At 34.9% G+C, this 12500-nt stretch overlaps 1 protein-coding gene and 1 long non-coding RNA gene across 13 annotated transcripts in view; both read right to left on the reverse strand.

Annotated features, from left to right (window-relative positions):
- LOC118766186 overlaps positions 1–5622 on the reverse strand; it is a 17887-nt gene extending 12265 nt beyond the window's left edge. Inside the window, exons 1-2 of the long non-coding RNA XR_005002103.1 lie at positions 5611–5622; positions 2630–2637 (exon numbers count right to left, since the gene is read on the reverse strand). This is a non-coding gene — a long non-coding RNA (uncharacterized LOC118766186). The remainder of the gene's footprint in view (positions 1–2629; positions 2638–5610) is intronic.
- The window catches only part of LOC115219822 (peripheral plasma membrane protein CASK), a 998477-nt gene that overhangs the window by 46390 nt on the left and 939587 nt on the right, over positions 1–12500 (reverse strand). For 9 of the 12 annotated variants that reach the window (XM_036509446.1, XM_036509449.1, XM_036509447.1 and 6 more), the window contains 2 exons: positions 7638–7736; positions 6472–6673 (listed from right to left, as the gene is read on the reverse strand). In XM_036509446.1, the coding sequence (XP_036365339.1) occupies positions 6472–6673; positions 7638–7736 (301 nt within the window). The remainder of the gene's footprint in view (positions 1–6471; positions 6674–7637; positions 7737–12500) is intronic. The other 3 variants (XM_036509450.1, XM_036509454.1, XM_036509451.1) reach the window with 1 other exon arrangement.

Genomic DNA, 12500 nt, shown 5'->3' on the forward strand with positions numbered 1-12500 from the left:
TCCCTTTAATACCATATCAAAATACATCAAAACGGAAACGGATCCCATAAAATTCAAACGTTCACAGGACAAATTTCTTCAAAAAATCCCGGACCAACCTCTTACACCTGGATATGTCTCCAACAATAATAACCCATTGATATAGTGGGTTGTGGTACCCCATATATGACTAAAAGGCTTCACCAGGAAGTGCTATTGAGTTAGACATGGCCTGAGCCTATACTGGCTGATACTCATCAGTTATGTATGTATGTATGTATGTATGTATGTATGTATGTATGTATGTATGTATGTATGTATGTATGTATGTATGTATGTACACACCATACTAATCATATCTGTCGGGCATGTGGAAGAGAGTGTAATTCGGCAGGAGGACTTAAACGACATGCAAAGGTACATGAAGCCCAGTTACAACTACAGCCGGCTATTACCGGTAAAGGTTTTAGTTGCCAATTCTGTACAAGACATTGTAGATCTTTAGCTGGGCTAAAAAGTCACATTCGATCACAGCACCAATAACAGTTAAGCTTCGTGCAATGGCCATACCCGATAACGAGGGGGCAGCCATAATAATGTATGTATGTATTTATATATGTATGTATATATTTATACATATGTGTGTGAGCGTTATACTAATACATCTGTTTGTTTTGTACACCACCCGCCTTCATCTTTTGTTTTTTTCATGAACTCTCCCCCTGTATGTATATATATGTGTATATATGTATATATTTATATATGTATGTATTTATATATGTGTGTGTATGTATATATGTGTATATACGTATTTATATATGTGTATGTATATATATATGTGTATATATATATGTGTGTGTATATATGTATATATATGAGAGTGAGCCATAAAGTAATGCCATTTTGTTTAGCACAGATATAATTACCAACACAGGAACATGTATCATACATCAAAATGAAGCTGGTCCTCTGTGGATCACATCCCTACTTCTCAACATAGTCACCGTTTCTCTCTGTGATGGGGTCGAGAGATGATAGTCCATATATATGTGTGTGTGTATATATATATATATATATATATATATATATATATATATATATATATAGAGAGAGAGAGAGAGAGAGAGATAGATAGATAGATAGATATTTTTATTTTTTATTTTATTTTATATAGTTTCAGCTCACGAGCTGTGGCCATGCTGGGGCACCGCCATATATAGATATATATGGATACACATATATGAATACGCATGTGTTTGTGTGTGTATGTATACATATCCTCTTCTTGGAAGAAAACGTGCCACTGAGAACATTGACAAGTTTTTACCAAGTATGGAAGCTGTTCATTCTTGTGTCCAAATCAGATCAACCACAACTTGTTTGCACTCTTTATTTTCCTTGATTTATTAAACACTATGAAATTTTGTGTCTGTTTTTCACACAGTGAAGAAAGAGAAATTCTTCTATTAATTTTGTAGCATAAAAATTCTTTTTCTTTTTTTTTAATGAATCTGATTTTAATGAAGTAAATAGCATAATTAAATAAATTTAATTACAAGTATTTGCAATTAATGCTTCATGGAGTTCAGTACTTTTATAAATTGTGATTAACTAACAGTTTATTGTAGATGAGAGGGTAACATCATTGACCAAATAAATAAACCACATGACAACCAGTTTGACCAATTGCTGACCCTGCATTACGTCAGTGGTCACATGGCTCAGTTCACTTAGCTGAACATAGGTACCACATTATAGTGACAATACATTGGTCTAAACAACCACACTGTTAGACATAATTGTTACTTAGCTTGATAACTGACAGTGTTAAGTTAAACTCCTTCAAGGGATTTGAGGAAAATACCCCATTACTGAATCTCATCCAAGAGATCAACTGTAATCCCTGCCCCACCCCATTGGATCTTGAGACTGGTTCTGATTTTTAACAATAGCCTTTTAAAATCAAACTGATCACAGACAAGACATCTACCACAAAAGATCTGACTATCAAAAAGAATAGGGTTTGATAAACAGGAATACATGTTGGTACATTCATTGTTATTCATCTCACTTTTTGAGGAACTCTCAGAACTATCTTCCTGTAATGACTTAAAGGTGTTAGTTTTTGTAATAACATGTTATCACTGCTTTTCCTCTTTGTGTGCAAAGCTTTTCAATATTAAATTTGTGATGAGAATTGTTTGAGAACAGTGTGACAAAACAACTACAACATAAAGACAACAGGCTGAACGATATCTGTATAATGTATAGAGAGATGTGTAGGGAAAATTACAATGAAATTCACCTGGAAAATTATAAAATTATGTGGAAAATGACAGAATTACATGAAAGCAACAAAAAAATTAAATATATAAATAAAAACCAATGGTTATCATTAAATAAATAACAAATATGAGGAAAGATTTTAATGATTGATAGTAAAGTGTTTAAATTAGTGTATACAAACTAGAGAGAAGAGACTCTGACATATGATTGGAGGGGATTAGCAGTGGATTAGAGGATTAGCAGATATTTAAAGTGGATTGTGAATAAAAATAATTTAGAACAAACAGAAAACCAGGAAATGTTTGTGATGGAGAAATTAGAGGTTTTATAGCAAAAGCAAAATATTAATAATGGCTAATGACACTGCTGTTGCTAATGATTACAAATACACACAGGCACACATATCTTTATATATATATATTTCATGCAGATAAAGATTCTGTGTGTGTGTGTGTGTGTATGTATATATATATATGTATGTATGTATATATATGTATGTATATATGCACAGACACATGCTAAACATAACCACACACACAACATACATGATGTATATTAAAGAACATAACAAGAACAAGAAACTCAAAGAAACAACAGTGAAGCCTCACTCCTGAATGAATAAATTACGTCCACTTTGTGTATTGAGTACTATTTTCTCTCATTTACTTATCCAAGCATGTAAGTGTGGTGTACGTACATACTTACACACATGAACACACCCTCTCACAATACACATTTATGTGTGTGTATATATGTGTGAGTGTGTGTATGTGTGTATTTGTGTGCGCACGCACATCAGCTTTTAACTTTTCATGTGATTCCTGACGAAGTGTTTTGATTTATTCATGTTTGAAAACAATGACGACAACAGCAATATTACAAACATCAAAGCCACACCCATCACCACCATCAACAACAACAACAACAACAACAACAACATTGAAAGACGAGCTGATGGAGGCAACTATTAAAATTAAACTGTAGAATTTAAAATTTGAAAGTCTGTGAATCAACATTACTGATAACAATGTTGGCTGTTGAGGCAGATAACAATCTCTTGCAAAACAGAAAGAAATATCGAATCGCAAGTTAGTCTTTCAAATTGAAGTTAGCAGTGTTGATCTAGATTACAAATTTAGTAATTAAATATATTTTTGCTATCAAGTTTTGAATCAGTTAATATTTATTTCATATTTATTTCATTGTTGTCAAAAATATCAGTAAATAACTGATAATTAGGTCAATAGAAATATTTATAATTATTTGTTAAAATTGTTTATTTCAAATTTATTAAAAAAAAGCTTGAAAATATTTGATTTTTATTTCTATTCTATCTTTTTATTTTCATGTGTTTGAAAAAAAAATACCACAAGAATCTAAAAATGCCGAAATAGATGTCTACAACATTGAATATTATTTATTTAATTTAGTACAAACTAATGAATTCATTTATTCTTTAATCTAGTTATAGAAGCAGAACAAAAGTCACTAATTATCCCATCCGATGCTCTAAGAATTCCATTAAGCCGCTTCTGCCTTGAACTGGGGCTTTATTAACTCCAATCCAGGATGAAACAGTTGATCTTGCTGGGATTTGAACTCACAATGCAAGAAATCAGAACATGTACTGCAATGCATTTTACCCTCAAGATGTTGTTTATGCAGCTTCCCTGGCCAATGAGTGCCCACATGGTTATTAATTTATCAGAAATAGCTGCAAAATCGCCTGACAAAGGAAGGACTCATTGGATAATGTAGATAAACTGAATAAAAGACAGAAATGTCAATAATAGAACATCAGGGATCTGTGGATTGACCAGGGGTCAGTGCTAGAACACTGACTGTGGGCTAATAGCTGGCCTTCAACATACTTCAGTGTCCACAAAAATATTACAAAATGAGTTTCCAAGAATTAAATATTTATTTCTCTTTCACATAAACACCAAATTAATAATATAAAAACAGAATTATTTTCCCAAATTCTCCAAGATTATTGATTATTCAGAACATTAAATACGAAGACCGTTGTTGTTGATAGATTACAAAGTGATACAACAACAGTGAAGGAATACAGTTTTATATTTTCTAAACCTGATTCTAAAATTTAATGGGGGGGGGGGGGTGAGATAGCAGAGCACCACACTAGATTCCTCATAGTATTCACTTACATGTCTCTGACTATATTGTAAGCACAGATGCATAAAAGTAGCTGAAATATAACTGGCTCAGTAACCTCTTGCATTAGTGTTTGGCTTTGTGCCTTGTTAAAGATGTGGTTCATTAGTTAAGTATCTAATTAGTAATGATAATAAGATAATATTGCCACTTAATGAACAAATGAAAACATTCAGGAAATCTTGTTGTTCTACTCAGTCATTAATCATTTCACTCGAATGTTTACATAACTCATTTAAATGTGTGTGTGTGTGTGTGTGTGTGTGTAGTAACTATGTCCAGGGTATGATTTAATGTACTACAAGTGTTGCAGTGTAAGAGGAAATGACTTATCTAGTTCTGGTTTGTAACATTGTGAGTTCAAATCCTGCCGAGGTCAACTTTGCCTTAAATCCTTCTGAGATTAACAAGTACGGTAAACTACTCTTCATTTGCTTCTTAATTTATCATCTAAATTATAATTTTCTACTGGAATCGGTGAACAGTAGCATTGTCATTAGGTTACAGGATTCCAACAAATCAAAAAGTGAATCACTGCATTTCTGATGGTGAGGACCATAAGGGAGTGTCTGTATCTTGGTGCAGAAAAACTGTCGTAAAGAACTTCTTTTGAAAAGCTTTTCTGGTCGATAGAAATCAGCAAAAGCAGTGTCCATTGAGTAAATTTCACTCACAAAGCATTAGTTAACCCATTGTTTTGAGTAGAAAGCGCCTTGGGATTGAACCCAAAACCATGTAGCTGTGAGGTAACTAAACAATGGTCATCGTTAACTTCACCTTTGCTGTTTACATTGTCGTTGTCACAGTATTTATTACATAGCGATTACTTTATAATAAATAGTCTACATTGTACTTACAGCGGTTCCTATGTAGTGTTTGTGCTACAGTTGTCTTAGTATTTAGCAAGTGAAACCTCCTTTGTTACATGTGTGTCTAACTGTAAATACAATGCATGTAGAAACTCCAAAAGAGTTTCTTCATGAGACTCTGTGAGCAGAAAGTTCCATCAACTCTCCCCCCTCTTTTCTATAGAATACTTTTAACAACTACTTTAAAAATTGTTTACAAGAATTAAGTAAAGATGTTTTCTCAGAACTGAAAGTAAAAAGAATATTTCTAGATGAAGGATTAGAATCTCTTGAAACAGTGAAAGATATTAACCATAAATACTGGCAGAAACTGAGAACAATTTAAAATGTAAATCGGAAGATTAAAGAAGAAGAAAAAAAAAAGAATTTAGGAAAATAGCAAATACATCTGGATTATAAATTCCTGCATTTTTATATTGTAAGAGTTGGTTAAAAGGATCATTTAAATTATTTTACACTTTCAATAAAAATAAAAGAAGTAACCCATAATAAAATAAATCTCATATTTTAAAGTTCCAGCATTAGTGGAACTTTGTGTAATCTTCCATTTAGTTTGAAAGTTATTTGTTAAAATTGACCACCAATCAATCTCTAAATCACCAATAAGTTAGTTTGATCACTTTAAAAAAGATGTTGCAAGTTAATATTCAAGTGGATTCGCTAGTTTTATTATTTTCTCTCTCCCTTTTTGTGTCAGCTTTAAAGCTGCGGTCATGCTGGGGCACCACTGTTGAACTTTTGAAATAAAAACACAATAACTCTAGCCAAAAAGAATGGTGGTGGGGAGAGTGTGCGTGTGAAGAATAAGAAACATATGGCATCATTCTAAGAACATAACGGAAATAAAGAAAGACTATAAGTGTTGGAAGTGCAAGTTGTGAATTTTGAATAAACAACTAAAGGTTGCTGTTAAATTTCTGATAGCAAACTAGCTTCAGGTTAACACAGGAAACATACTTTGAAGAAAGAAATGGAAAATCAGTTATAAAATTGCAAGTGGTTATATTTGTTTCTGTTTTTGTGGTAAGAAATCTTCTTTCAATAATCTAAATGTCACGACATGCAAGTTAGTGGAGCTTGGCAGAAAAAGAATAAAATTAAGCCGAGAGTGAAACGTATTTTCTATCTAATCGCTTTGGTAGCTTTGTACATATATACTTGCCTCCATTTTCTCGTCTGGAATACTTGTCTATATTTTCTTTCTTCGAATACTTGCCTGCACTCTCCTGTTTGGCTCTCTCAGAAGCTGCCGATGCCACACGACATTCTTGCAACTCTGGAGACGGTATAAGACCGGCTGGCTCCGTGGAGGGTGAGTTCCACTTTCGGGCCTGCCACCAATGAGGGTCATCTTTGTTGATTACCTGAAACACATCAAAACACACACACCTGTCAATGAAGGCAAATCTAATTATTTCAACTATCATATTAGTTATTGTAGTAATTATAAATTAGATTTCTGTGTTCAATAAAGAAGAAACCAATGTGTGAACTAGACTTTAGCAATCAGTTGCTTAATTAATAATAATAATAATAATAATAATAATCCTTTCAACTAAGGCACAAGGCCTGAAATTTTAGGAGATGGGACCTAGTCGATAACATCAACCCCACTTTACTGGTACTTAATTTATCGACCCTGAAAGGATGAAAGGCAAAGTCAACCTCAGTGGAATTTGAACTCCAAACGTAAAGACAAATGAATTGCATTTTTGTCTGATGTGCTAATGATTCTGCTGACTTAAATAATACAACTAATTAATAATAAGTATTAAAGTCTTGATGACATCTTGTTTAGTTATTCCCATTTTGTAATAAATGACATAATATTAGAACATCATATAATTAAGTTAATGAGAAATTGTTACAAATGTAAAATTATTTCGGAATTATTTAGTTTTTTAAAGAATCTTTGGGGTTCAGTAGATGTTAAAAACTATTGTAATGACTATTGTAAATGGTTACTGCAATGATTGTTGTAATAACTGTACTGTAAGGACTACTGTGAATGATAGTACTACAATGGCTGTTGTAATGACCACTGCAATGATTGTCACAATGACTCAACAGAGGAAACAGATGTGTAATTATTTTTGAAGTCCATTTAAACATTTCTCATAGAGTCTGGATTCCATTTATCTGGAAATTTACAATGTTGCATTCACTTTTAGAGATTTAATGTCACACACCAACTTGTCCCATGTTCGAATGTTGCTATATATTTATCTGTAGACCCCCACCCCTACAAACTAATCCTCATGTGTAAGAGCTAGATGGTTTCATACTGGAAAATAGCTAAAGAAGAGAAGGTAGAACTTATCAATTTACCTGTAATACATCTCCGATTTTGAAGGGTATTCCGGCTTGGGGGCAAGGATTTAGTTCATCGGATGTTGGATCATAATCAAACAGAGCCCGAACAAATATCTATGGAAATGAAAGTTGAGAAAAAAAAAGAAAAAGAAAAAAAAACAACAGATATTGATAATAATTATTAGAATTTTTTAAATAAAAAATATTAGAAAAACTAAAGAAACAAAAACACCAAAACTTTTTTTTAAATGCACCGTTAATTAAAACAATCAATGTTCAATTAATAGCAACAATTCTCAAGCCTTCTGGAAACAATGTAAGAGTTAAGTTTAAGAATTATATTTCCCAAATTGAACATAGGTAAGTGCAGATTTTGGCAAGTGTTTCTAGCAAAGTTGGCTGACCACATAGAAGCTACTTTCTTAGCCCGTATAACTTTTTGTTATTCCTCAGTTTTGCTTCATTTTTATGTCTGTACAGGTATGTCTTGGACAAGGCTTATTGCAATAATGTTCCATAGCCAGATGTTCTTGATATCAACCTCTACTTGCTTCCAATTAAGGTGTGTTTAATTCATATCGTCTATAAGTGGCATTAACAAATATCCCTGCTGCTTTAATGTCTGTCAATGTGGAGACATGCATGCACGTGTGCTTACACACATACACACAAGAAAGAGACAGCCTACTGTACCGTTTTAGTTTATTCAGTCAGGGACCATAGTAGAAGACACTTGACCAAGATGTCACAGAGTGAAATCAAACTGGAAACCATGCGGTTGTGAAGTGAACTATTTAGCTATACATCCCCCCCCCACCACCACACACACATTGTTGAACTTTAGAGGCCAGGGTCATTTTTGTCAATAAAAAACACACTCAATGGTTCTGTTTTGCTTCTTATTATTATTGGTCAACAAGTTAAGGACAGTGGATTGATAGCATCAAAAGAGCATCAGACATTTAAGGTAATATCAAAAGGCTCCTGGACTAGTTCTGTAGTGCACCAACAGAGGGCAGCACATGGTTGCATGTGCAGCGAGAGCTAGCAGTGACCTCCATGAGGCAGTGTGCTGATTGACATAACTGTGTTTACTTTGTATTTTTGTGATCATGTCTATGCTGTAGACTGCAATCTTTGTCATGGACAGAAAATGGGAGCAAAGAACTGAGAAATTTTGCATTAAACTTGGGAAGTCTGCAACAGAGCTGTTCAGCATGCTTACGGCAGTGAGACAATAGGTTATATGCAATTGTTTCGAGTGGCATGGGTGGAAGAACATCACTGGAAGATAACGAGCAATCTGGAAGACCAGTGATGAGTGTTGTGAGAGGACAACAACATTGCTGATGTCGTTGGTCTGTGATACGGGTCTGTGCAGGCAATTCTGACATCGGCAAAGAATTGGATTCTTCGAATGGCATCGCATGCTGTCACTGAGCTCCCCTCACATGTGAGTTTCTTGTCAAAAACAACATGGTATCACTTCCACACCTGCCCTATTCACCAGATTTAGCACCTGTGGACTCCCATTTCTTCCCCAAGATGAAAAGGCAGCTCAAAGGTCACCGTTTTAACACCATTGTTGAGATCAAGAGCAAATCACAGAAGGTGTTCAATTCACAGAAAACGACTTCCAGGCCCCGGATTCCAAAAGTGGGCAGGAATGCAGGGACCAGTGTATTGGTGCACAAGGGGACTGTTCTGAAGGAAATATTGAGGCTTATGTAGATAAATTATGTTTTATTAAACTTAACTTGTCCAGGAACTTTTTGATTCCACCTCGTAAAGTGTTAACTTTGTTGTCATCCTTTTGTGGGGGAAGGGAGTCAATTAAATATTTGACCACTCAAGTACCAAAGTTAAATAATTGTGCCTTTATTAGAAGCTATTATTGTTAGTCAACTAGCTAATTTGCTAGTTTATTGCTTGCTTGACCAATCCTTTGCTCATTCAATTAGTCCTTTTGTTGTCATACACGACCTCACCAGTGACACCCACATTGGTTCCAAACTGGACACATTGTCATCTACTTCTTCTCTGCAATGGACTGCATGTGTTTGTCTCTGTGCTTTGCATGATAAGTGTTGAGGTGCATCAATTGTGCATGTGCCTGCATCTTGTTTCTCCTCATCTGTTTGGGTTGGGTACGTCATGGTCCAGTAGTTTCTTCCTTTATTAAGATTTCTCATATATACAGATCTCTCTCTCTCTCTCTCTCTCTCTCTCTCTGCATGTATACATGTGTGTGTGCGTGCATGTATATTGAGTTGGCCAAAAAGTCTGTTCAGTTTTCGTCAACTCTAAATTTCAAGCACTCTGACAAGTGGCTACCTTCAGTCTGTCTCTTACACATGCATACTTGTAAGATACTCGACACTTCAATGTAGCTTGAAGCAAACTCGTAATGGGACAGGCTGTATCTTGGGCGCTTGGGGTCACCCTGGAAACGGACAACCAAAATGAATATTATTAACACTGCAAGGCTTTTTCATTTACGAAAAAAGAAGTGAGAAAGAAAGTGGCAGAATCCGGCAGGAAGGTTTGATCTGTGTTGGGAAAGGATGATGTTATGGAATGCGTGTACCAGAAGTGGTTTTCAAGATTTTGATTCATGATGCACCTTGCTCTGGCTGGCCTACTGAGATCAACAACAACATCAACCCCTGTTGTATGATCAGGGAGATTGCAGATATTCTCCAAATTTTCAAATTGAGTGCTGAAAAACATCTCCATCAATTTGGTTGAGTGAGATCAATGTTTGGGTCTGACATCAATTGAATGAGTTCCACCTGCAATTTGTGGCCGACACACAAAGAAAACAATCCTTTTCAGAAAAGAATGTGGGAATGGGATGAAAATGGATCATCTTTTAGAATATGAAGCACAGAGGATTATGGGGAAGTGCAGCAAACAACCTCTAAAGCAGGACTTTACCCTAAAAAGGTTATGCTTTCAATTTGGTGGTGAGCTTTGGTATAGTCTTTTGTAAGCTTCTTTCCACAGAGAAGGCTGTCAATTTGGATGAGCAAATTAAACAACCCACCAGAAGCGTCCAGCACATGTTAATCATGACAATACCAGACTGAATAGAATTTATTGAGGCTTGGTCTTTGCCATGGCTTCCAGTTTTTCCTAACCTGACATCTTCAGAGATTTCTTCCTACTTTGGTCTCTTCAAAACTCATTGGATTGACAAATCTTCATCTTGAAGAGAATGTGAAAATTTGCCTGAAAGAATTATTTGCCTGTAAAACAAAGAAATTCTTTGAGCAAGGAATAAAGGTTCTACCCACAAGATGGCAGAGGATACTGGAATGAAGAAATGGTAATTATATCACTGATTGAATAAATCACTTTCTGCTTAAAATTTGTCTTATTTTAACTTAAAAAAATTTTGGGGCCAACCCAGTATAACATATATATATATATATATATGCACATACACACGTACACACACACACAGATATATATGCATATAGCTGTGTACACACATATATGTGATGATGCCAGCATAGAAAAATCATAAAAATTGTGATGTTTATGATAATGATGATGATCATTATGACTCTGTAGCGTCTGTAATTCTATAAGCAATTACTTATGGATTCCATTGTTTGCCATTTTGAAGACAGGTTAAAGGAAGGTTAATTGAATAGGCGAGGAATACTGTAGATGTCTAAAGACAGTCAGACATTGTGTAACGTGAACTTGGTCAACCTGCTCCCTTTATTGTAAGCCAATCAAATTACAATTATGGGTCTATTGTTGTGGCTATTGGAATTGGTTGACATTGAACATTATGATGATGTTATATTCATATATGTATACATTAAGTGTTTAAGTGACAACGTATATATATATATATATATAGATACATATGAGTGAAAGTGAGTACAATATGCAGAAATAGTGTAGCAGTATATATTAAAAAGACACTGAATGTATACACTCTAGGTTTCTCTATATATCTGCCCTATGCTTATATATATATTAAAAAAACATAATAAATGCACAAACAAATGGAAAACAGACACAGGTGGTCACCAAATTCTCATCAGTTATTGACCAAAGGATCAACTCAATTCTGTACACACACACACACACACACACGTGTGTGGGTACAGTAAGCTTCTTCCAGTTACCATCTTATCAAATCAACTCACAAGGCTCTGGTTAACCCTGGGCTGTAGTACATGACATTTACCCAAGGTGTCACACCATGGGACTGAACCTGAAACCACTTGATTAGCAAGCAGACTGCTTCACTATACAGCTATGCTTGTACTTTAGGCGTATGTGTCTGTATATTTACATACATGTGTGTGTATGTATATATTTCTTTACTACCCACAAGGGGCTAAACATAGAGGGGACAAACAAGGACAGACAAAGGGACTAAGTCGATTACATCGACCCCAGTGTGAAACTGGTACTTTATTTATTGACTCCGAAAGGATGAAAGGCAAAGTCGAACTCGGTGGAATTTGAACTCAGAACGTAACGACAGACGAAATACCGCTAAGCACTTCGCCCGGCATGCTAACGTTTCTGCCAGCTTGCTGCTATGTGTGTGTATGTATAAGATCTGTGTTCTGTTTGATAGTGTATATTCACTGAAGTACAGGTGATACAGAGGCAAGAAAAACTTAGGATTCTGATATGCTGGCTATTGTCATCATCATCATCATCATCATTGTTTAACGTCCGCTTTATATGGCACATACACACACACACACACACACACCACACACACACACAAGAGTGTGGAGCAGAGAGATGATTTAGAACTGAGTAATATACACATCTATGTCAGTGGTGGTTGCATTGTTACACATTCAAATTGAACAATTTAATCTGGCTGTCAGATTTCTTAAG

The sequence above is a fragment of the Octopus sinensis genome, linkage group LG15 (assembly GCF_006345805.1).
Source record: "Octopus sinensis linkage group LG15, ASM634580v1, whole genome shotgun sequence".
Lineage (NCBI taxonomy): Eukaryota > Metazoa > Mollusca > Cephalopoda > Octopoda > Octopodidae > Octopus > Octopus sinensis.